General features: G+C 45.8%; 2 protein-coding genes across 2 annotated transcripts; both read left to right on the top strand.

The window, feature by feature from the left end:
• Positions 1 to 11,133: 11,133 nt before the first annotated feature.
• Positions 11,134 to 13,546, top strand: LOC311010008 (cilium assembly protein DZIP1-like; the record flags this gene model as incomplete). The annotated part of the gene is made up of 8 exons (XM_084004491.1): positions 11,134 to 11,225; positions 11,302 to 11,430; positions 11,775 to 11,823; positions 11,911 to 11,961; positions 12,648 to 12,823; positions 12,916 to 12,963; positions 13,015 to 13,171; positions 13,416 to 13,546. Coding segments are annotated over exons 2-8 (720 nt in total), but the record flags the coding sequence as incomplete, so codon positions are not given.
• Position 13,547: 1 nt separating this feature from the next.
• On the top strand, positions 13,548 to 15,382 carry LOC311009673 (cilium assembly protein DZIP1-like). Its single transcript, XM_084004007.1, has 5 exons — positions 13,548 to 13,591; positions 13,676 to 14,016; positions 14,160 to 14,281; positions 14,363 to 14,522; positions 14,805 to 15,382. Exons 2-5 carry the CDS (start codon positions 13,896 to 13,898, stop codon positions 14,912 to 14,914), a joined length of 513 nt encoding a protein of 170 aa, XP_083860133.1. The 5' UTR covers positions 13,548 to 13,591; positions 13,676 to 13,895; the 3' UTR covers positions 14,915 to 15,382.
• Positions 15,383 to 25,695: the final 10,313 nt, after the last annotated feature.

The raw sequence follows: 25,695 nt of genomic DNA, 5'->3' as shown, positions 1-25,695 counted from the left end.
TTCCTGCATGATGAAGGCATTTATGTTATGGACTGGCCTGCCTATTCCCCAGACCTGAATCCTATTGAGCACATCTGGGACATCATGTCTCATTCCAGACCTGTGCTGTCCTAGATCTGCGTACAGGAAGAGGTGGAGCTTTACTCTTTACTTAGAAACATTTCTCAGAACTGCATTTCTGGGAAACCAAAAAACTTTTATCAGACAAGAATCTACCTACTGATGACATATTACATGACTGTTACTATGACAACCAGGAAACCACTCAGATGTTCCTATGAGATTAATGCTGTCAGTGTGGTCTTATTATTTCCGCTCGATGTTTCAACAACAAGTCTTTCACAGGAGACTGGATGACAGCTTATATTAACTGTTGATGGATCTATTGAATGTTTTAGTAATCAATCATTGAGTCTATAAAACACCAGTAAACGGTATAAAATGCGCAGCCCAGTCTGTCAGAATCCGAGGTGAAGTCTTTAAATGTCTTGTTTTGTCCGACCAACAGTCCAAAAGCCAAAGAGATTCAGTGGATGTGGATCTCTGCAGGAAGCTCCGAGCTGTCCATTCCTGTTGGATTCCTTCTAACTTCTGAATTCAAACATCGTCCCTCAAACTCGTAGCAGGAAAATGATGATGAGAAACGGTGCAGGATGATATTTGAGTGTTTCAGTGTGTCGTCTCCTTGTTGACTGCAGTCTGTGTGGAACTGCTGCTGTAACTGACTGTGTCTCAGTCACTTCACTGACATCATGTTTCAGACTGACTTTGACTTTCATTCGTCCTTCATAAAGCAGCAGGATGTTTTCAGCTCTGCTGCTTTCTTTATTCAGAACACCTCATATTGTATTGCTCTGGAGGCTCATTTTATTCTGAACCTGTAAATCTGTTTGTGTTGTTTTAGCTGCATTCGGCCTCCAGAGGGGTTCCACCTTTGTCACGGCCTCCTGCACCGCTTTAATCTGGCGCTCAAATACTCTAGAAAACAACTTTGACAGGTACGGTGGCTGAGGAGGAACATACAGGGTGAACTTTACAATAGTGATCCAGCGCTTTATCAATACATTACAACCAGAATCAAAGAGAGGGAGTGAGGGGGGCTCACAGTCTGGTTATGGGACCAGCCGGTCATAAACTGATGCACGGTGAACCTTTGCTGAACAACATGAACAGCTTCATGAACACAATTCAATAACATTCATGAATATAGGCCAGAGATCTTCAACATGGGGTCCGGGACCCATAGGGGGTCCACGGATTTCCAGCAGGGGGTCCCCAACATTATTTGATCCCAAACCTTTTTTCTTACAAAATGTAAAATATGTTCAAAAATGCACATAAACATTAATACAACATCTAATAAGCAAATATAAATGTTAATTCTTGTGTAAATGTGAAATTGTGATGTAGAAATGCCAATATAGATTTACAATCATTCTGTAAATATACACTGCTCAAAAAAATAAAGAGAACACTAAAACAACATAATGTAACTACAAGTCAATCATATTTCTGAGATATCAGCCTGTCCAATTAGGAAGCAGCACTGATTGGGAATCAATTTCACCTGCTGTTGTGTAAATGGAACAGCCCACAGGTGGAAACGAGTGGCAATTAGCAAGACATCCCTAAAAAAGGAATGGTTCTGCAGGTGGTGACCACAGACCATTTCTCTGTTCTCGGCCTTTCTGGCAGATTTTTTTCTTTTTTGAATTTTGCCAGTGTTTGCACCACTAGAGGTAGCATGAGGCGGTTTCTCCAACCCACAGAAGTTACCCAGTTAGTGCAACTCATCCATGATGGCACATCAATGCACACTGTGGCAAGAAGGTTTGCTGTGTCCCCCAGCACAGTGTCAAGAGCATGGAGGAGATTCCAGGAGACAGGCCAGTACACGTGGAGACGTGGAGGAGCCGAAGAAGGACAACAACCCAACAGCAGGACCGATAGCTGCTCCTTTGTGCATCCAGCAGGCCACTGATGTTCAAGTTTCAACTCAAACGGTCCCAAATCGACTCCATGAGGGTGGTTTGATCATCTGCAGACGGAATTACTATCAACACGAGAGATGAAAAACTGCTGCATCTTCATTCTGACAGAGACATGACTCATCAATCCCAGACAATGCTGTTAGCTTCGAGGGGCTTGCTACTTTTGGTGCCGACAGGAGCAGTGCATTCAGCGGTAAATCCCGAGGGGGGGGTTTATGCATCTACATCAACAATAACTGGTGTAAAAATGCTAGGAATAGTCTCAAGTTATTGCTCAACGGTCATCGAGCTCTTGACTGGTAACTGTAGACCATTCTACCTGCCCAGGGAGTTTAGCATAGTTACCATCATTGCTGTGTAGGTGCCCCCCAGTGCTAACAAAAAGGAAGCTATGAGTATTCCCTACCGGACCATCAGTGAGCTGCAATCGGCTCACACTGAGGGCGTTTTTATTGTTGCTGGGGATTTCAACCAGGCAAATATGAAGACAGTTCTCCCACATTTCCACCAGCATGTGGATTTTGCAGCCAGGGGAGAGAACACTTTGGATATGGCCTTCTCCACCATTAAGGACGCATGCAGAGCAGCCCCCCGCCCCCACCTCGGCTCTTCTGATCACATATCTGTCATGCTGATTCCCGCATACAAGCCCCTGCTTATCAGGGAAAAACCTATAATTAGGCAGGTGAGGATGTGGTCTGAGGGTGCCATGGAGGCACTACAGGACGGCTTTGAGTGCACGGATTGGGACATGTTTAAAGCAGCCGCTACATACATTGGCGCCGCCAGCCGGAATCCAGTACGCACTGTGAGGACTTTTTTTGAAGGTGAAAAAAAAATTGATGGTGCTGAACCGGGGCCGGATTGGAAGATTCAGCGGGCTAGATATTTAAATTATGCAAATCAGCGGGTGACACCAAACAACGTCTGCCCAAGCAAGTCAGAGCTTTTCTTTCTCTCACACAGTGACCTGGAGAGACGCAGCCGCATTTGAGAGGATGATTGCGCGTGTGTGCGCAATTACGCATAGCATGTGTTGGCCCCTCTCCACTACACAATACAGCTCGGCTCTAGTCTCGTCACCTCTCTGCTGCTGAGCACTGTGGGCCGGGCCGATGCATGTCTCTCACCCCGGGCAGGCAGAGTTATCATACCGTACTGTGCGTGTCCAAGCGTGTGTGTGCGTGCGTGGAGTGCTCACAAGCGTGCGCTTGTGATTAGGTCGGGGATGGAGGGCACAAAAAACTATTTGCACCGGGGCCTATCACCATGATATACGCTACTGATTTCACTGATACTGAAAACATTAGATTTTGTCTTAAAAAAGTATTTTTCCATTTGTTGTTGTATTTGCTGTTTTTGTGCGTACATTGAAATTGAATCCTGGCGGCGCCGCTGACAACACCCTCCCACAGCTATAAACACGCACACAGTGAGAGAGAGACAGAGACAGCGAAACGTGAATAGTTACGTTAACAGCCGGGACCCGAGTGGTCATCTTCCCCTGCAGGTGTCAACGGTGCGTCAGTAGTTTTATCCAACACGCCCTCCACCGCCATCTGTTGTTCCGTCCGACGACGTTTAAAAACAAATGTATCCATGCTTACTAACGTTAACTTAACGTGAGTGACTATAAGCTGCTAACGCTAACTGCTAGAGCCAGGTAGCTTACAAACTAGTAGCCTGCTGTCTCTGTGTCGAGCATACACTAAAAGCGGCTCACATGAGTGACGTTGACGTACGGACAGTACAGTCTGTTAATGAACCCTGATCAGTGACAGTTGTCATCGCAGCTGCCTGAATGCCGTTACGACGTGACGTGGTGGTGCTGTTGAACTCCACACTTTTCTTGGTTATTTTGTTGTTTTTTTCTTGGTGGTTTTATAGTAGCGCTAATAGTAGGGCTAACACAATTCTCGATGAGGCTATAGCCCAACCAAGCCCCACCCTGGCGCCGCCGCTGCCACTTTCCCCAACCATCCATGATGTAGACATAAAGGTCCCGTCGGGGCACGTAGGTTCACCAGAACCCGCACGCCGTGTTGAGAACACTCTGTCGATAGCATTCAGTGACCAGTTCAGCAACTCCATCGTGGACTGTTGGATTTAACAGTCACGATTAGTATTCGTACCTAATTTATCTCCACATTGTTGATACTCCCTGCTACGTACAACTGACATCGGACCATACAAGTTTCTCAGGTTCAACTTATTGTTTGGGTACAGAATGTTCATTAGTTATGCTCTCATCCCGTCACAACACCATGTCTGCTGATTCGTGCCTCAGACCTTTTTCAACTCACATGCAATAATCTGTACCGGTCAACAGTTGAATTTACCTACTTCTTCTTAAAGCCACTTAGTGTTGCTGATTTTTCTACTTCTTCTTCTAACACATTCCATTGTCTAACACCTGTGACCGATAAGGAAAAGGATTTTAACGTAGTTCGTACCTTCCTTTGCCTGAAAATCATGTTCCCTCTAAGATTGTGTCTCTCTCTGTGTATGAAGAGTTTTTGCAGGTTCTGAGGGAGAGTTCTGTTAGATTCTTGGTACAACATTTGTGCTGTGCGATAGTTTATTAAGTCATGATAGCTTGCCTGATAGCTTCTATCCTCGGCTGCTAACGCTAAACTAACGCTACCGCAGCGTAGACAAGGCCGTAGCCAGGATTTTTCAAATACCGAGGTCAATCCCAACTCAACCCTCAAAACAAAAGTCCTCCTGGCCTGAACTGCCCCCCTGACCCACCCCAAGGTCAAAAAGAAAGAAATAAGCACGAATAAAACAGATCAGTGTGGCTAATTACACTTTTATTTTCAGTAATAACTAACATGTTGAACTTCAACGTTAATTTTGTTGTTGATTGAAAAGGAAGAGGTGGAACATCAATGCTGAACATCTGGTTGTATAAACAGTCATGTAATTCTGACGTTAAGTGGATGAACATGAGGTTTTATATTAAACTGTGTGAGAGAGAAGGTTTTAACTTGATTATCATTAATTAACTGGAATGAAAATTCATGTCTTGAAATTCCTTAACATCTGTATATGGCTGGCCTGGCCTATACTACTGTGTGTGTGTGTGTGTGTGTGTGTGTGTGTGTGTGTGTGTGTGTGTGTTCATTTCCAGCAGCAATGAAACATAGAGAAACCACTGTTTTGAGTTTCACAAAAATTTGCACAAAAGGAACAAATAGAACACAGAGTGTCTGTGTCTGTGTCTGAGGGGGGGGGGGGCTTTACATCCCTGCACTGCTCTGCAGTTGCTTATCACCCTGTTTCAATAATTCCCAACCACAAACCAATGAAATAGTGTTAAGTTGGGATATATTTAATTAATTGTTGACAGATGTAAATTAGTTGTTAGATATTTTGTATCGGCCTATTCATGTTCCTACGTGTGTGTCATAGACCCTGTTCCCCTGGCCTGTGATTGGTTCAGTAGCCTAGTAGTTGTGATTGTTTGGTCGCTGTCATGGTGATGAAGCCGGCTAGTTAAGAAAGTAAACACTGAAAAGTACGTCTCCGTTTCTCCGTTTGATTGTCCTGTGTACCTGGCTGAGCATCAAGAAGACATACCACCACAACGAACCCGAGATTCACAGAAGAATCTTTTATTTTAAATCACATCAAACAGTCGCACCAATCAATTGTAAAGTGTCTGCATGAAGCGGACCTGCTGACAGAATGTGCAGCTGACAGTGACGATTTCCTCATCGCTAAACCTGTGCCACCATCTGATCTGATCCTCCCTCGTTCGTGAGGACGGGTCTCCTGGACATTCTTTGTGCTTTTCCTATCTTCATTTCTAACCGGCTCCTTTTTAGTTTTTTATCGGTGCCTGATCTGGTGCGTGCGCGCTCGCCCCCGGTAGGCATAAAAAAATGAATGTTAAAAACAATATCTCGTGAGAAAAAAATAGACTTGTCGCGAAGACAATGAAATGGAAACATTGTAATAATACCTGCGACCACGCTCTATAACAGCTGTAAAAGCTGTACCGCTATACTTATTTCCCCTTGGTTATGGAAGGAAAAAAAAAGTCAACTTTTAAAAATTGGAAAGTGAAATCAGTGAAAAAAAAATGCCGAGGACATGACCTCGGTGTCCTCAATGGTAGCTACGGCCTTGAGCGTAGACGCCACTTCCGTGTTTACCCAGCTGTTTCTGTGACGCAAGTTTCATGCCAGAGTATGAAAAATGTTTGCTGAATTTTTATAAATGCTTGCAGTTCAACAAGTGTTGACAAGTGTTGACCTGATAATACAAGCATTTAATACAAGCAGCTTCACTTGTATCTGGATTGAGAGCTGAGCCGTTAATAGCAGACTGCTCACACTGTTGAGTTGAGAACACAGATATAATGATCTGTCTCATCTCACCTGAGCTGTCAGATGAGCAGGTGTACGATGAACCAGAACTGCCACTTGATGAAGGCCCACTAAATGTGAGGCTGCAGCCCTCGGAGGGACGTGGACTTGTCCTGCTCCTCTTCCTGGCCCTTTCAAGAATCTCCTCTCTAACTGCATTGGTGATGGGCTCAGTGTGGCGTCCTGCAACAACAAACACATGGCTTAGTTCGCTATCTACTATCTACTATATGATCGCCTGTGTGAGAGACTAATGGAAGAACCAGCATCAGTTAGTCAACATGCTGCAAGTGAAGACCAACCATGATGCAAAATGACACATTAAAAGCCTAAAAATACATGAACATTTGGAATGAGTGATCACAGATAAAGTTAGAGACCACAGAAGTTTGTCTTTTATTAAAGTTCCAGTCGGCAAGTCCGGCGCATCGAGGGCACAGATTTTGGATGTTTACAACTCTCAGGCTCCTCCCCCACGACCACCGAGCTCCTCCCCCTCGACTCAGTGCACTTTGAAATCCCTTAGATCACGCCACCTTTGAAACGCGGGTCCGATGTTGACTCTGGTTTTATCACGGGCACCGTTTCAATCTCTCTTTTTTTCCTCCTTTTCCCCCGGTGTTTTCTTTTCCTTGGTTGTTTTGGACCTGCTCGTTTAATTTTTTAACCGAGGAATTGGAAGATTGTTGCTACTTCCCTCCGCCTCCCCCCTGTGATAGTGGTACGACCCGAGGGAAGAGGGGCTCTGTGTGTGCTTCAGTCTGCAGTTTAAAAAATAACAATTATAATAATAGTATTTCTTGTAGTGTACTTTTCATTCATTCAAAGTCGGGACTTTTTTAAAGTTTTTTTTAAAGTACACTACGACTGGGACTTTAAAAAAGTCCTTTGACTGCTAAATTGCACCCCCTTTCTGATGTAGGCTACTATGCTTTTTATTCATTGAATGGAAAGTACACTCCAAAGAAAATCTATTATTATTATTATTGTTGTTATTTTTTAAACTGCAGACTGAAGCACCTTCCAGTTAGTCTACATGCTGCAAGTGAAGACCAACCATGATGCAAAATGACACATTAAAAGCTTAAAATGTGTTTTCATGAGTGTCCTTAAAACGTCCAGCTATTTGTACGCCTTCCCGTGAAATCAGGTTGAGATTTTCAAGTAAGAGACTACAGTTTTCCCAGGACTTTGTCCTCACTACTCACTCAGTTGTCTCCTGGAGGACGGACACTGAACAGCGCTGGTTGTCTTCCACAATGTAGAAGTCATGACTCTCGAACAGTAGTGGTTGAACGTAGTAATAGCAGATATGTGATGTGTCCAGGTATCTGATCTGTGTCCAGGTATCTGATCTGTGTCCAAATGTCTGCTTTAATCTCTTCTCAAGATGTGGAACTCTGAGTGTTGTGACCTCACTAAGTGACTGTGGCCAGTCAAGTTGTACTTATTGGAATTCGGAATGTCAAGTTCAAACCAAAACACATTTGAACACAAAAATATATTTTTAATTTTAATTTGATTTGAAACAAACTGTATTTCACAGTGTACAAAAGTCTTTCAACATCCTTACATAAAACTCTTTACCACTTTTTCTATGCATGAAAAGTCCCAAAATATGTTCTTTTATGTACAAGGTGTTACCATGTTTATCCTAGAAGAGACTGTTGTGCCTTCTACAGGTGGACTTATTTGTTATTGAACCGAAGGCAGATTTTTAGGATTTTCTAAACCTCACATTCTGCTGTTAAGTCTGCTGGTCTGGTTGAAATGATGACGTACCTGGAGGGATCTGAAAAAGTCCCTTTGCTGCCGGCCATGTTTGTCTGCGGAAATAATAAGACCACACTGACAGCATTAATCTGATAGGAACATCTAAGTGGTTTCCTGGTTGTCATAGTAACAGTCATGTAATGTCCTCAGTAGGTAGATTCTTGTCCGATTAAAAGTTTTTTGGTTTCCCAGAAATGCAGTTCTGAGAAATGTTTCTAAGTAAAGAGTAAAGCTCCACCTCTTCCTGTACGCAGATCTAGGACAGCACAGGTCTGGAATGAGACATGATGTCCCAGATGTGCTCAATAGGATTCAGGTCTGGGGAACAGGCAGGCCAGTCCATAACATCAATGCCTTCATCATGCAGGAACTGCTGACACACTCCAGCCACATGAGGCCTAGCATTGTCATGCATTAGAAGGAACCTAGGGCCCACTGCACCAGCATATGGTCTCACAATGGGTCTGAGGATCTCATCCCGGTACCTAATGGCAGTCAGGGTACCTCCAGCAAGCACATGGAGGGCTGTGTGACCCTCCAAAGAAATGCCTCCCCAGACCATCACTAGGCCACCGCGAAACCGGTCATGCTGGAGGATGTTGCAGCAGCAGAACGTTCTCCGCGGCGTCGCCAGACCCTGTCATGTCGGTCACATGTGCTCAGGGTGAACCTGCTCTCATCCATGAAGAGCACAGGGTGCCAATGGCGAATCTGCCAATCTCTGTGATCTCTAGCAAATGCCAATGGCATTGCACGGTGTTGGGTTTTAAGCACAGGGCCTATTTGCAGACGTCGGGCCCTCAAACCACCCTCATGGAGTCGATTTAGGACCGTTTGAGTTGAAACTTGAACATCAGTGGCCTGCTGGAGGTCATTTTGTAGGGCTCTGGCAGTGCTCCTCCTGTTCCTCCGTGCACAAAGGAGCAGATATCGGTCCTGCTGTTGGGTTGTTGTCCTTCTTCGGCCCCTCCACGTCTCCTGGTGTACTGGCCTGTCTCCTGGAATCTCCTCCATGCTCTTGACACTGTGCTGGGGGACACAGCAAACCTTCTTATAGTGTGCATTGATGTGCCATCATGGATGAGTTGCACTAACTGGGTAACTTCTGTGGGTTGGAGAAACCGCCTCATGCTACCTCTAGTGGTGCAAACACTGGCAAAATTCAAAAAAGAAAAAATCTGCCAGAAAGGCCGAGAACCGAGAAATGGTCTGTGGTCACCTCCTGCAGAACCATTCCTTTATAGGGATGTCTTGCTAATTACCACTCGTTTCCACCTGTGGGCTGTTCCATTTACACAACAGCAGGTGAAATTGATTCCCAATCAGTGCTGCTTCCTAATTGGACAGGCTGATATCTCAGATACAATACAGGGCTCCAGAGTGCGACCATTTTGGTTGCAAATGCGACCAAAATTGTTATGAGTGATTTTTCTGTAATCGTAAGCACAGCATCTCGTTGTGTTCTCCTGATGGTATCGTGGTCTAAACCAATAAGAGACAGAGCTTGGGCGGGTCCTTGCCTCTGATTGGCTGTGGTCCTTTTCACTGCTGTAAATTGTGTCAGTTTGAAAAATGTGAGCGAGCTGAGCGGGTACCCCTGAGCGCTTCGATTTTCTTCGAAAATGAAGAGAGGCAGAAAGCCTGGCCCCGAGACAATTAATTAATTAATTAAAAAGCCCCAAAATATGCCTTCAGACAGGACTGGTTGAAGCAATTCCCCTGGCTGATGTACGATGAAGAAAGGGACTCAATGCACTGCATTTATTGTCGGGAGTGCGGTCAGAATATGGCCGGTAATAGTGCGTTTGTGGAAGAGTCTCTACGAAGGAGTGCGTTATTGTCTACTGCCGCATTTTGCATAAAGGGAGGCCGGTCAACATGTTAATTGGACATGTCGGGTGGAGCATGGACACGCACAGTGTTTGAAGGCCCACATTACAGCATGAGAGATCATGAATAGGAAATTGTATAGTAGCCTATTCCTAATATTATTAAAAATGAATAGCCTAAGTAAAAACATAAGTAGGCTAGGCTAAGATCACATAAACAGTTTTCCATTTGCAATCTATAGGCTAGTGACCTGTATGATCTTTTTATTCTTGAGGAATTTATGCTGCCACAAAGCAAGCATTTGTTGCGTTTGGGCATCAGTGTGCAGATTGGCTGGAGAAAACGGGTGCTCTGGGTGCTGATGGTGCTGCAGTTAACCTAGGCCATAAGGGGGCGTCATTATGTAAAAGGAGAGCGATGAAAAGGTGACCTTTTGGTGTTAAAGGTGACGCAATGAAAAATGTGGGTGCACCTGAATTTTGTGCTGGTGCACCTAAAAAAAAAAGTTAGGCGCACCAGTGCAACCAATGCAAAAAGTTAGTCTGGAGCCCTGCACAACCTTGATTTGAATTGAATATCCAAAAATATGGCTTGAGCTTTGCTTTCTTTGTAAAAGAAAACTCACAAGGTGATATATTGATACCTGTATTTTGTGTTTCTTTCTTTTAGTGTCCACATTGTGGAAAGTCCTTCCTCAATTCCTCGTTCCTCCAGAATCACATCCAGCGGCGGCACCCTGATGAGTACGAGACCGGTACGTTGCGCATTAAATCATTTAAGGATGTCCTGTGAAGATGTATTTGCAGCTGAAATATGATACGCTTCCTCACATTGTGTTGTTACACAAACATCTTGTTTTCTTTGTTCTTCTACGTCCTTCCAGAGTTCCGGTCAGACAGTGAGAAGAAATCTCAGATCGACAGCCTCAAATCGGAGATCAGCGGTCTGAAGGAGCAGATTGTTCAGCAGCAACAGGACGTGCAAGCCAAAACAGCTCAGGTAGAAAAAACGACTACTTTTAAAGCAAAAATGGCAAACTTCTGGTTCCTGCTCGTTTGATTTCTGTCGTGATTCCAGGAAAAAGAGCAGAAGCTGGAACACCAACTGAAGAAACAGGTCAGTGTCGAGGCCAGATGTTCTTTCCATAATTACAAGTGAATGAAATCCTTTTGAGGACACAAATATTCTCCTCTAGGATCAAAAGTGGGAATCCAGGCTGCAGGAAATAAAGGGCCAACACGAGTCTGAAAAGAACCAGGTATGTGTTCTTATCAAACCTCATCATTATTATGTCGTTTACGTGTAATTTGAAGCCGTGAAACGTCGCCTCCCAGTTGCTGAACGAGCTGAGCAGGATGCAGTCGTCCGTGGCGGAGCAGCAGGAGAGCGGCCGGCGGCTGCAGCAGGAGATGGGCAGGAGGCTGCAGGAGAAGGAGCGCACCATCAAGGCCCAGAGAGAGCAGGTTATAACACTTACACTCGCACAGCCAGGAAGTGAGGCGGGGGGTCAGCCCTTGTTCAGGATATCCTGTATTTGGCCTCAGATTGTGTTGTATTGAGACATGATGATACTGTATATTTGACAGGAACCATAGTGCACAGGAAACGGATACTTTTCCTGGAATGGAACCACAGTTTCCCATTACTCGCTAACAGCTGAGCAGCCAGAGTTCACAAACTTGCATTGTTTTAATAAAAAAGTTGATTATTACTTATTATTACTTTTGATTACAATTATTACTAGTCATTAAAGCAGATGGCACTGACAAAACCACCAATCATAAATGCTCCTTTTCCCAACTTCCAGATGCGGAATATTTCCTCAAATCCACCCACCAAACTAGTGGAATTACCAGGTATGGAGACCATTTCAGTTCCTTTTTTTTTATTGAAGGAAACGTCATGTACGATCTCAACGCATGCATGTCTTCTCTGTCTTCCAGTCATCGTCAGTGCACCAGCTCCGGAGCCTAAACCAAAGAGAGTTGTGCTCGGTAAGTGAGTGGCTGTCGTCTTATCAGGAAATAAGAAACTGTCACTCCCAGAGAGGCTGAGCATGCGCTTCCATGCATGGAGGATTTACATAGACAGCCCCCCTTTAAAAAAAACATTTGACCTGACTTTTATCAACGCCCTTTGACCTCATGTGCTGTCCAATTAGAGGAGCCAGTCTGTGCTCCTAAGCTGGATCCTATACAGGAGCTGTCAGAAGAGGAGAAAGGTAAAACAGGCAACGAAACCACCGGAGCCGACCAACTGCATGATGTCTGCATGGATGCATCAGTCTGTTGTGGGCAGCCTTTTTCCTTAAAGGGACGGGTTGTGTTTTGTTGTGCTGGGATGTATAAGGTACTCCCTAGGCTACAGTGGACCCTCATACATCCCCACTACAAACAATCCAAACGATCCACTTTTCAGAAAGGGAGCTCCTTGTCTGACATTCGTTCGACGTTGCCGATCATTCCATCCATCCGTCATCTGGTTGCCTTGTTTGCTGCAAATCAACTTGTAGACGTTCTCCTCTTCTGCCTGCCCCGCTGCAGCCACATCCATTAACCCGACCTTGCCTTTGGCATCGAGCTTGCTGTGAAAGTTGACAAATGCATGCGTATCGTTTCCCCCTATTTGCCGCCTGTAACCGTAGCCTGATGGTCCAGATTAAAGGAGACCTCTTTTGTAGACTCGAGCAGCTTCTCTGAGAGGCGGCCAGCGGAGAAGAAGGCCGAGCCCGTGCCAGAGAAGAAGCCGAGGCTGACCAGCAGTGCTCTGAAAAGGAACCCCAACATCAAGAAAGAGATGCGGCCGGATCTGGAGCAGGCTGTTATGGAGAAGCTGGAGAGCCTGGGAGTCAAACCTGTAAGTACCTGCAGCCGTTTGTTGCCTCCGTTGAACTTGTTCAGATGAAGAATGCCCATCATAATCAGAACTTCCCTCGACCCTCCTCTCAGGATCAGAGCGGTCTGAAGGACAGAGCGCTCATTTCCATCCTGGCCAAGGTGCATCAGAGCGGTCTGAAGGACAGAGCGCTCACTTCCATCCTGGCCAAGGTGCATTCAAAGCGGGAGAGCGTCGCCAAGGCGATGCCTGAATACTGGCGCCATCGGGAGGAGATAGCCAGCACTGTGGAGCAGAAGCTGGGCGGCGAGAGGAGAGGCAGCGACCCTGCTCCCGAGTCTCAGTCCAGATCCAGGCAATCGGTTCAAGGCGAGTCATCAAAAAGCCTCTTAGCACGTGAGATCATCTCCCCTAAGTTCTAGGAACCACACTGTACTACTTTGTACGACTAGCTTGTCATCCATGCATTAGCGGCTTGTAATTGGTTTTGACTGTGTGCACACATCACTATCGGTCTAATCTGGGAAAGCTCGTTTGCTGCTACATAAACTAACATAAGCTCTGACACACAGTCTGTGTCTGATCCTCTAATAGTGTTTCTGTCTGCGTGCAGTGTTGCAGATCCGCCCTCGATCCAGCAGCCTGCCGTCCAGAGCCACCCAGGTGATGTCTGGACCTGCAGTCAAACAGGCCAAGACGCCCCAGCCGGCACCCAGGATCAGGACCGCCGTCCAAACCAAAGACCTCTACGCCCAACGTCAAGTCCGCTCTGAGGACCTTCACATCCAAGTAAAGAGAAACTGGATAAAATAACATGCTTTCTGTAGGTTGAAGTTGAACGATGTGTTAAAAACGGTTTCTGTGATTCTCGAGGACCCCTCCTTTCAGTTCAGATGAGGAATCGGAAGAAGAGGACACGGATATTGAGGAGGAAAAACCCCCAAAACACCAGAGGGGTAAATCGCCACAGTCGAGACTAAACCAGGTCCAAATCAGACCAAGCAAAGCCAGGCCGGCTCCAGCCAGACACTCCTCCAGCCCCCAGCTGGCTAGGGGGTCGCTCGGTGGTGGGACCAAGACCGCGGTGACGAAGATGGGCAGCGACGAGGAGGACGAGTGGTCGGAGCTCAGTGAGCTTCAGGAGATTGACCCAAAACGTCTCCAGAGTTACAAAGACCAGAACGGCAACGTGGATAAGAGGAACTCTGGCAAAGGCAAGTGTTCTGTTCTGAGTCCAGGTTTTTTAGTTTAGTTTTTCATTCATGGTAAACAAAACTCTGAAAACCTGAGAAATCAAGGATAGTATTTAGAAATGTCAACTTGCATTAATGAGAATGTATTTTATGAATTCTTTTAGAGAACAAAATCAGTGACCTGGCTCGAAAAATGGAGAAGCAGTTTGCAGAGAGAGCAATAAAGAAACCAGCAGGGGGCATCAGCGTGTTTCCAGAGAGGCAGGACGAGGTCCAGGAACTCACGGTGAGCTTCACAAGTGGTGTCATTGTGATGTGGTGGAAAAGCCGTGTCGGCCGTGTATGAATGACGTTTCTGTGGTGACAGTGCACAGATCTAGAGGAGAGCAGTGAGTGGATGGTGTCCTCCTTAGAGGACAGACAGGAAGTGTCCAAACCAGCCCCGGGCTCTGGACCAATGAGGAAGAGCCTGGACTCCCCCAGCACCAGTGTCTGGGGAACCTCCACAGGAAAGGGAGCCAAATCAGGTCAGCCCCAGTCATAACTTAATTATCAGATTTTTTTTTTGTTACTGTAATGGTAGTATTAAATCCTCCTATCGGTACTCTGTATCAGCAAGTACTGAAATACAAGTACCAGCACTTTGTCTAACTCTTAATAATTCATGTCGATGAATTATGTCAGGCTTGTCTTCTTTATTTCATGGGCTGTATATTGAAACAAAAACATGGCGCATTTGGGTACTGACAGGGATGCCGGTTACCGTGGCAACACTTGGTGCTGTAACCCTGCTGTGTTGTGCCCGGCAGGTCTGACCGAAGCCGGAACAGGAAGCACCCTGAAGAGCAGCCTGTGCTCCCTCAGCGACTTCAGCGACTCTGAGGACATTAGCAGTAAATACAATAAACACTACAGCTGAGTACAGGTGATGCAGCTCTACGTCAAGCACAGACACAAAGACCTCCACTCTTCAGACACCTCCAGTCCATCCTACTCTTCTTATATGGAAGCTGTGATACAGAGAGAGAGCAATATGAAACAAAGGGACATCTGGGCATAAAAGAGCATTTTATAAATACGAGAAATTAGATATTCCTGACTCACCTTATGCCTTGTGCAAATCCTTTACTTGCCTTAGACCATTTCAACCCCTGTATATTCACTGAAAATCTAACCCACACCCACACCAGATGAGATGCCTAATGTAGTTTGTGTAACGTTTTGTAAATCACATTTTTATAATGCCTTCATGTGTTACATTAAGAAACGAGATGTGCTTTTTGTATAGAAAATAATTATACCAGCAATAAACGATTTCTGTGGGCTACACACACGACACACGCCGTCGAGATTCTGTTTTTTTCTTCAACCAAGCACAATAACCACAAACTGATTCATTACTTATTTGTCACATTCTCATTTTTGGTTTAATAGATGATTTTTTTTTAGCCACGTTAAAAGTTATAATTGATGTAAAAAGCAAAATAGGAATAAAGACATGTATCTGTTGTATTGCTGTACAAAATTCAGGATATATGATCTATGAAATGATCTATGAATGTGATCACCTTATTAAAGAACTACCCAACAGTAGTTAAAGTTTAAGTTATCTAAACTTACCAATGTAGTTTAGTTATCTAAACATATCTGTGGCTTTGTTGTCTCAACCTAACTATGTGGTTTTGTTTTTCGCTAAGACCACAGCGGGGTCCCGACGGCGCGCCACAAACCTGAGCCGTTCTTTCTGTTCCGTCGCTCTTCATTTTCCCGTCGTCATGGTTACAGACGGACCTGGGCAAAGTGATGCTGGAGGATTACTTTCAGCCGTTAGTGAGCCCGGGTCTCTTTTAACATGACTCTGTACCTCCGTTTTGTAATGCCGAACATGCTGCTCACTTGGACATGTGACAGAGCTCTAGGGAAGGTCAAAAGGTCAACCCCATCCTGGCAAGGAAAGGCGTTTTCATCCATGGGTTCAAATCCCGACGGTTGCATTCTGAAAGATTGAAACTGATGAAGGTCTACACGTATTCAGTGTTGTGAAAACATGCGAAATAAAGATGACAGCTTTTTCCAACTCGTATTGACTTGTGATCCTGATTTGAGTCCACGGAGCCCGGAACCTTCCATCTGGTCTGCTGGATTTACTCTGTCGCATGATGTCGCACAACATGCTAATTCTGGGAACATCGTGAAATCTGTAGCGTAAATGAAGCATTAAGCTCAGTTTTACCCATCTAAGGTAGCTAGCTAGTGAGCTAACTGCTAGCATGTCGGCTATTGTTACGATTACAGTTAAGTTCTCTAATAGTGACATAATGTTAGCGATTAGCTTTAGCAATGTATTATATTAACACTATATGTAGAATTAAAATACTTGGTACTTAAAGGCAGAGTAGGTTATTTGGGAAAACCAGAGACTTTGACTTTGAACGCATCGCCTTTAGTGCCGTCACAACCATGCTGAACCTATAGGTGGCAGTGTAACGAGTATGTAAATGTTAAATGTTGATGAATGCCTTGTCCTTGCATTTGTCATGTTGATTCATTTCCAAATGATACAATTGTATATTTTATTGCTTTATTTTATCCGTTTTTAAAGTGTACTTGTATATTTTTTTTAAATATTGTTTGAACCGGTTAAACAATTCAAACCGGTATCCAATAACAACAATAGAATACGCCTATGTCACATGGAACAGGTTGGATCAAAGGCCACGGAGAGCGTCAAGCAGACTCTCCAGGAGAAGGAGGAGCAGTGGGAGACCACCGAGAGCTCCTTGAGGTCCCAGCTGGACCACCTTCAGAGCCAGAGCCCCAAGAAGAAGAAGTCTTGGTTCAGAAAGCTCATGCCTGGCTCCAGAGGTCCACGCTGAGGTCAGGAAGCACATATATTCTAACTGAATGTATATATCATTTAGAAATGGATGTGCATATACTTTTTCAGTCCAAATCCTGGTGAGCAGCAGACTGAGCTCTATCTTACCGACAGCAGCAACACTTGCAACCCCAGGTAAACCCTCTGAACACCAGCCAGCAAGCAGAGAGGAATGCCAGCGCCAAATGATTATTATTATATGTCATTATTATAAGTATTACTACTATCTCATGCTACAAATAGACAATGGTGGTGTAGTGGCTAAGAAATAAGACACATTATCAAAGTGTTGATGGTTCAAATCCAGGTTTGAATTTTACCGAATGACTTATTTTCTACCTTGAGTTCAGAACTATTTATGAAAGGCACACTCACACACATGTATCACCAAGATGACTTTAATTCTCAAATGATTTCATGTTGGATCGGCACATGAAGCAAACATCTCATGTTAGGTTGACTGGAAACTCTTTGACTTTCTTCATTATTTCATTCACCACTAGGGGTCCCTAGCGTACTTATTTGAAGCTTTGGGTGGTTCATCTGGCTGAGAGGCTCTGATGTTTCATGAGGCTTCATCTCACCATCACTACCTTCAACACAACAGGTTTCCCACACATCCTCACTCAACACCATCTTCCCCCAAATGACCCGCTTAAATCCCCCCAGCACCTCCTTTCCCTAATTGGCATGTACCATTACCTTTCCTTCACCCCTAAACATACAATAAAGAAACAAATATGTGTGCGTCATGTAATATGTACACACATTGTAATTCCTCTGACTTCACCTGGTAACCCCACGTTTCATGTCGCAACGCTATGAACTGTGGGTAATTCCCTCAGGTAAAGTCAGCATCAAAAGTAATGGGCTCAAAATGTCCGTGAGTGAGCCCTCCTGCACTTCAGGACTTGACCGTGGCACAGACCAGGGGCCTCATTTATAAAACTGTCTGTAGGATCCTTACTAAAAGTGTACGTACGCCCAAAAGCCAAAGTTTGCGTGCGCCAAAAAAAAAACAGATTTATAAAACTGTGCACAGGCAAGCTGTACGCAATGTTCCCTTTTCGTGGTGAATCATGGCGACAGGTCAGGAAAAAGCAAAGAAACGTAACTTTTCAGAAACGGAGAAAGAGACCAACATGGATTTAATGTATTGCTTGAGTATTTGAGGAACTTTGACTTTGATGTGACTTTGACGGGGATTGTGTCCGAAAAGTAGGGAGACACAGACGCGACTGAGACCAGAGGGATGAAGGTAAACAGATTTTAAACTTTCTGTCCTTCCAGAGTCTGCAGTGTTGGGCGTAGAGGAGGGTGACGGTGAGGAGGGTGACAGTGAGGAGGGTGACGGTGAGGAGGGTGACAGTGAGGAGGGTGACGGTGAGGAGGGTGATGGTGAGGAGGGTGACAGTGAGGAGGGTGACGGTGAGGAGGGTGACAGTGAGGAGGGTGACGGTGAGGAGGCTGACGGTGAGGAGGGTGATGGTGAGGAGGGTGATGGTGAGGAGGGTGACAGTGAGGAGGGTGACGGTGAGGAGGGTGACAGTGAGGAGGGTGACAGTGAGGAGGGTGACGGTGAGGAGGGTGACAGTGAGGAGGGTGACGGTGAGGAGGGTGATGGTGAGGAGGGTGATGGTGAGGAGGGTGACAGTGAGGAGGGTGACGGTGAGGAGGGTGATGGTGAGGAGGGTGACAGTGAGGAGGGTGACCGTGAGGAGGGTGACGTGAGGACGGCACAGCTTCCAGCTCAGCGCAAAGCAGCAGTGCACCCTGGGCGCATGGCACATCAAGCGGTCGGGTGCTGCTCACTGATGCCGTCCTGCAACTTCAGCGAGACACAATTGAGACACAATCACCGCCATCAACAACGTTGCAGATGAGCTACAGCAAACACGCTCTGTGATGCAAGAAATTGCCATATTAATAAGTGAATTCGTTAAAATGAACAATGATTGTTGTCTTCCTTATCTTACAAACCCCGCATGACATCCTCACGGATGTTGATACCCCTCCAGTCGGGCAGGGGGCCGTGGCTCACTGCGGTCACGCCAGCCGCCGAATGAAAAAGCCCCGTCAAGCCAGCCGCCGCTTGAAATCTGTTGCGCATCTATTCCTGTACTTACGGTACGGGTGCCCGAAGTTACCAAAATGGTGTTGAAAGCAGTTTTTATATCAGGTGCAACGGTTAAACATGAGGAAAATGATGGGTTTGCTAATTTCTTCAATAGATCTTTGTTCAGAGTGACTGTGACTAGCAGTTACATAGCAAATATCAAGTCATTTTACTGGATGGTTTTATAATAAAGTCACCTCAAAATCTCTCTCAAGTGCATACTGACAATCAGATAATTTCCTCACATTCATAAATTAATTAAACTTATTCCTTAAGAGGTTTGCAAATATTTTCAATGGATTCTTGTTGAGTGATCCTGAATGTTATTATAGAAAATATCGAGGCATTCTACTGTATGGTTGTATAATAAATTCAATTCAAAATCACTCCCAGTATCAAAGTGCACACTGGCGAATGGATAATTTCCTGATTTTCTAATCTAATCAGTGGTGTTTCCTTGCAGAGGCCAAGGGAAGCCAGGCTTCCTCCGTTTTTTCAGAATATAACCATCATTTAATAAAATCACTTTTTTAACAGTTTACGTAATGTGTCTGTCGTCTCCTCCTCGTCTCTCTTCATTAATTATTGAGCGTTTCATGATGTGTTAAACAGCGCCCCTCTAAATGTTACGGGGTGAATGAGCGTTGAAAACATGTTACTGCACCCTGTTGTCTGTGAGGAGGCCAAGCTGTGCTGAACTCCCTTGGTGGAAAAAAAGAAAGGTTTTCGGACCTTTAATGAGGAGAATTACGTCCGCACTGAGTGGCTAGCTGGTAGCGCCAAGCTACAGCGGCTATTCTGCTGGCCCTGTCTCCTTTTTGACAAGGATTCCTGCTCCCTGAATAATCATATAATAATAATGAGAGAGAGAGAGAGAGAGAGAGAGAGAGAGAGAGAGATTTTTTTGATTTTTAAAAGGACCTTTATTCCAAATTCATTCTATTACAACTTAAATTTCGCTATTATCAAGCAAAATGACATCAAAACAAATCCATACAAAAACTCAAATCAGAAAAGCTAAGGGAAATAAATCAAAAATTTAGAAACAAAACGTTCTCTCTGACTGAACACAGCACATTCCGCACACCCCAAATGTTCACAAAGACTTCTGTCTTTTTTGTCAGTCTGTAGAACTCAAACTCCATCCTGAGCCGAGCTGCCAGCAGCCCGGTCAGCATCATAACCACGTCCTCTGCACCCCTCACACGATTTTTCCTTGTTTTCCAAATAGCTAGTTTGGCCAGACCTGACAAGAAATTTATAAGTGTGTGTACATTCTTTTTCTTTGCCGAGTAGTGAGGACCATAGATAAAGAGACAAAATGAAAAAAGTTCTCCTAAGCCCTGAAACCATGACTTCAATTGTCTGAATAGTCCAGCCAGTCTGGAACACTGAATAAATAGATGGTATATTAATTCTGTCTGTGAGCAGAAAGGACAGCCGTCCCCTGTACCAGGATCAAGGTGCACCAGATACTTGTATGTAGCTATGGCCCCATGTACAATCCTCCACTGGAGGTCACCTGTCCTTTTATCGACAGGGGGTTTGTACAGGGACCGCCAACAGCCCCTCGGGGATGATCCGGTACCAAAAAACTCGGTCCACCTCGACACCTTTACCCCCTCCAGGGAGCGTAAATTTGCAACCTTCACGCTGATATAATACATCGCTTTTTTCTCCAGCGACTCAAAGGCTCCCAACTCTGGGGTCTTTAGAGACAGTAGGATGTCCTCCTCATCCTGCCACTGCCCCACATCAGGAGAGACAGACAGGGAAAGAAAGACATACTCATACTCATCATCCCATTGATCAGCTATAGTACGGTCTTCAGCGAACGCTCTGAGGACTTCTGGCAGGGAAGCACAAACCTCCTCCACCAACCTACGCAGCAGTCTATTGGATCTGATGTTCGTCCGTTCAGCCAGATGAGGGATGGAGGTCTTCATAAGATGACCCAGCTTAACACAGCCAGCCTCTCTCAGTCTGGACCTCAGGCTGACAGAACACAGAACTTGAGAAGTGATAAAATTCTTCCCAAACAGGGGCTCCTCAAAAAGCCACATCCCTGGTGTCATCACGGCTTCCCGATGGTATGTAAAAACCTGCCACGCCTGTACCAAAGACTGGTAAAAAGGTGTTAGCCCAGTTAGATCCGTGGACTGGGGCCGAAGCAGGAACAAGTGCTTATCATACCCCAAACGTCCAGCCCTCCTCAGCAGCAAACAGGCAGTATCCATCCATGGCAGGCCAAACCTGTAGAGCAATCTTTGAACGGTCTGCAGCCTGAAGGCTGTAATGCGCGATGCAATGTCCACCAGACCCTGTCCTCCTTCCTGCACCGGCAGGTACAGTACCGCTGATCTCAACCAGTGTAGCCCTGACCAGAAGAAGTCCACAGCTGCCCTCTGAATTCCTTCGATCAGGCTTTTTGGTGGAGGTAAAACTATCAGCCTGTGCCAAAGTGTCGAGGCAACCAAGTTATTGACAACCAGAACCCTTCCCCTATAGGAAAGCTGAGGTAGCAACCATTTCCATTTAGATAGTCTGGCACACACTCTCTCCATAACACCCTCCCAGTTTTTCCTCTGAAACTCCTCTGTTCCCAAAAAAACACCCAAAACTTTCATGCCCTGCTTTCCCCAGCTGAGGTTTCCTGGTAACTTTGGCATTACCTTGTCTGCCCACTGACCAACCTGCAAAGCTTGACTTTTCCCCCAGTTCACTTTTGCTGAAGATGCCCTCCCATATATCTCAAGACTATCACCCAGGAACCCGACATCTCTCTCATCTCGAACAATTACATTGATGTCATCAGCATAAGCCGACACCACCAACGAGGGCCGCTGAGGCAACCCTGGTAACATAAGCCCCGACAGCCTAGATCTTAATCTATTCAGAAGAGGCTCAATAGCCAAAGAGTATAACTGTCAAGAGATAGGACATCCCTGTCTAATGCCTCTCTGAACCTGTATTGGACAGCTCAGCCCGCCACCCACTTTCACCAAACAAAAAGCTTCCTTATATAACAAACCCAGCAGTGCCATAAAACCTTCTCCAAAACCAAAAGCTCTTAAAGTGGAAAAAAGAAAACCATGGTCAACCCTATCAAACGCTTTCTCTTGATCTAATGAAATAATACCAACATCAATACTGTACAATTTACAAACATCAAGTAGGTCTCTCATAAGAAAAATATTGTCCATAATAGATCTGTCTGAAACACAATATGACTGGTCTCTGTGGATTATTAGTTCCAGAAAATCTTTAAGCCTGTTGGCAAGCACTTTTGAAAAAAGTTTGTAGTCCGTGCATAACAAGGCCACTGGTCTCCAGTTCTTAAGAACAGCCAGATCTCCTTTCTTGGGTAACAGCGAAAGAACCGCCCGCCGACAGGATGCCGGTAACAGTCCTGTCTGCGAACATTCCTGCAGCACCTCCCACAGGTCGGCTCCCAAACACTTCCAAAAGTGCCCATAGAAATCTGCGGGCAGTCCGTCCAGCCCAGGAGCTCTGCCAGGAGCCATCTGACCCACAGCAGCAGTGAGCTCCTCCAGGGAGATGTTAGCATCCAGGACAGCATTTTCCTCAGAGCCCAACTGAGGAAGCCCCTGCAGCAGCTCGTCCGCACACTCCTTATTACAGCCCTCCTTCCTGAAGAGGGCGCTGTAGAACTCAATGGCATGCTGCCTCATCTCGCCCGGGTCAGTCGTTACCGTACCATCAGGGAGGCGGAGACAGACCATTTGTTTGGTCCGAGAGACAGACTTCTCCAGGTTAAAAAAGAAAGAGGTGGGAGCATCCATATCTCTAACCCTGGTAAACCTTGATCTGACCAAAGCGCCTTTAACTCTCTCACGTAAAAAAGACCCTAATTCTTGTTTCTTTTGTTGAAGCCTGTCACTATCCGTGCTGCTGTGAGCGAGCAGACTGTTCTCCAAACTGCTGATCTCTTCCTCTAGATCCCGAATTACCCTTTTGATTATCACTGTGGAATGACTTGTGTATTGCTGACAGAAAATTCGTATATGTGCCTTACCCACTTCCCACCACTGACTTAGGGACTCAAAATCCCCCTTCCTTCCTCTCCAAATTCCCCAGAAAATCTCAAATTTCTGACAGAAGTCACTGTCCTGAAGCAGCTTAACATTAAAGTGCCAGTATGAGCTGTATTTTGTGGATGGTGAGGTATGAAAGTCTAACGTGACCAAGTGGTGGTCAGTGAAACCTACTGGGTAAATGTAGCTATTCAATAACCTATTGCTAAAACTTTGTGACATGTAAACCCTATCCAGCCTGGCTGCACTCACGTTACCATCTGACACCCTAACCCATGTGTACTGCCTAACCTGGGGATGTTTGACCCTCCATACATCTACAACACCTGCCTCTGAAATTACCTGTGATAAAATGGTGGATGACTGTAAATGGGGTTCCTCTCCTGTTCTATCCAGTGTAAAATCGGTAGTGCAATTCCAATCTCCACCCATCACAACACAATGGCTCTGATCACACTGCTTTAAACAAACGTTTATTTCCTTAAAGATATCCGATCGTTCTGATCCCTGATTCGGAGCATAGATGTTAATAAAACAAAAAGAAATGCCCTGTATTTCTACTCTGACCACCAAAGCCCTGCCTGTCACTATCTCTGTGGTGGAGATGACATTAACGTCAAGCCCTGGAGAAAAAAGAATGGCTACACCAGCAGAGAAGTTAGTACCATGAGACAGAACATACTGGCCCTTCCACCACAAACCCCAGTCTATCTCATTATCTTTGTCGCTGTGCGTTTCCTGCAGGAAAACTATGTCTAATCTTTTCTGTTGGACCATTTCAGAAATAACAGCCCTTACCTTATGCATAGAGGACTGAGAAAGAGAGAAGATATACACAGGTAGAGGAACCAAGAGGAAAAACACCCAGTGCAACACATTCATCATGACCTTACTTATTTATTCTTAGCCTTTTTAAACCTTTCCCTCTAATCTTGAATCGCCTTCCTTAGATTTGTCATGTGTTTTTTTAACCGGAACCGTTTCTTCTCATCCAACATATCAGCACCAACTTCTTTCTGCAAGGTTACCACACTCTTAATGAATTGTTCTGCATCTGGAAAAAACTCAGATACTTTGACAGATTTCCCAAAGGTTTCATCCAGGAAACCACTTATTTCTTCCAGCGTGTACAGATCTCCACTATATGACTGTGAGTCTGCAACAGAGACACAGTCAGAGTCAGTGTCATACTCCATCTCTTCCTCCTTATCCCTAGGAGCAACACCCCCCATAGCGCACGGCTCTCCCCCTCCCACCTTCGAACCAGCAGCCTGACTTTGGTCAGATTCTGCTGCCGGCTCTTTCCCGCTGCTTCCTCCGCCAACGCCCTCTCCACCTACTGCCGGTTCCTCCTCTGCTATTTGCCCTTTTTCTCTAACTAACTCAGGTCGCTGTTCTTCAGCCTGATCGTCCACCTTTCCACTGTGGCCCTCTCCTACCTCGGTCTCAGCCGGCGGGGCGCCGCCCCCCCGCGGAGCGATGGTCTCCGCCGGCTCCTCGTCAGGCGGAGCGCCGGTGTGAGTGCGCTCCTCCGCCGGCCCGCTGGGCCCCGGCTCCGGGCGCCCCTCAGCCTGCCTATGAGGACAAGCCGTCCGCTTGTGACCCACGTCCCCGCACTCAAAACATTTCATGCTGCCTGTACTGGCGTACACCATGTAATGTCCCTCCCCGTGTTTCACTCTGAAGGAAACATCTAGCGTCTGTGCTGGACAGTTCAGGAACATAAACACCTGTCTTCTAAACGACTGAACATGCTTCAGCTTATCGCTCTTACACCCTAAAGCCACAGTCCTAAAGCCACTCGCCATCTTACCGAAGCGCTGGAGCTCCCGCTCCAACGCCTCGTTGGGAATGAAAGGAGGAACCCCGGAAACGGTAACCCGGGCGCTGGGCACGGCAAGCGGGGAAACCTGCAGATAGACGCCGTTCAAAGAGACGCCGCTCACTACTAGCTCAGCCACAAAACGCTCCTCTTTCAAAAACACAACCACTCCTTTGTTCATCCTGGAGGCATGTGACAGGTTGGCGTGTCCCACACGGTCTCCCACAGCCAGGAGAACCGCCTCTACCGGGACAGACAGATCGGGCTGAACCCGCACTCCATGTCGGATAGACGTCTCCGAGGACGCCATCCCCGCCGTGAAACACGGCCCCCCCGTCCAACAAAAAACCACCCGCTAAATATTCACCTAACTACACCAACAACAACCATATAATCGCTACGAAACACTCATACAATACACAGTAGAAAAAAGAAAAGAGTTAGAGTAAATCGCAAACTTTCGGTCAAACTCGCCACGCTCTCCACCACCAAACTCCCAGCATGCACCCAGAGAGAGAGAGAGAGAGAGAGAGAGAGAGAGAGAGAGAGAGAGAGAGAGAGAGAGCTCAGCGTGTGTAAGTCCTGGTAAAATGATGCTGGGCGCTCTAATAGTTCATCCGATCACGGGAAATAGCAACATATAAACTGCAACATCCGTTTTTCTGCTCCCACCCCGTAAAAAACATACACAGCTTCGAGGTTGTGTCTCACTTGGCTTCCTCGGAAATGTTCCCCACGCCACGCCACTGGATCTAATGGAGGGTATTTGTTGTATCCTGTATTACATGCAGTCGGCCGTCTCCTCCTCCTCCTCCTGCGGTGACAGCGC

This window comes from Eutrigla gurnardus (assembly GCF_963514095.1).
Source record: "Eutrigla gurnardus genome assembly, chromosome: 24".
NCBI classification, from domain to species: Eukaryota; Metazoa; Chordata; class Actinopteri; order Perciformes; family Triglidae; genus Eutrigla; species Eutrigla gurnardus.
Note: the sequence above shows the minus strand (reverse complement) of the source record. Positions and strands in the feature narration are given on the sequence as shown.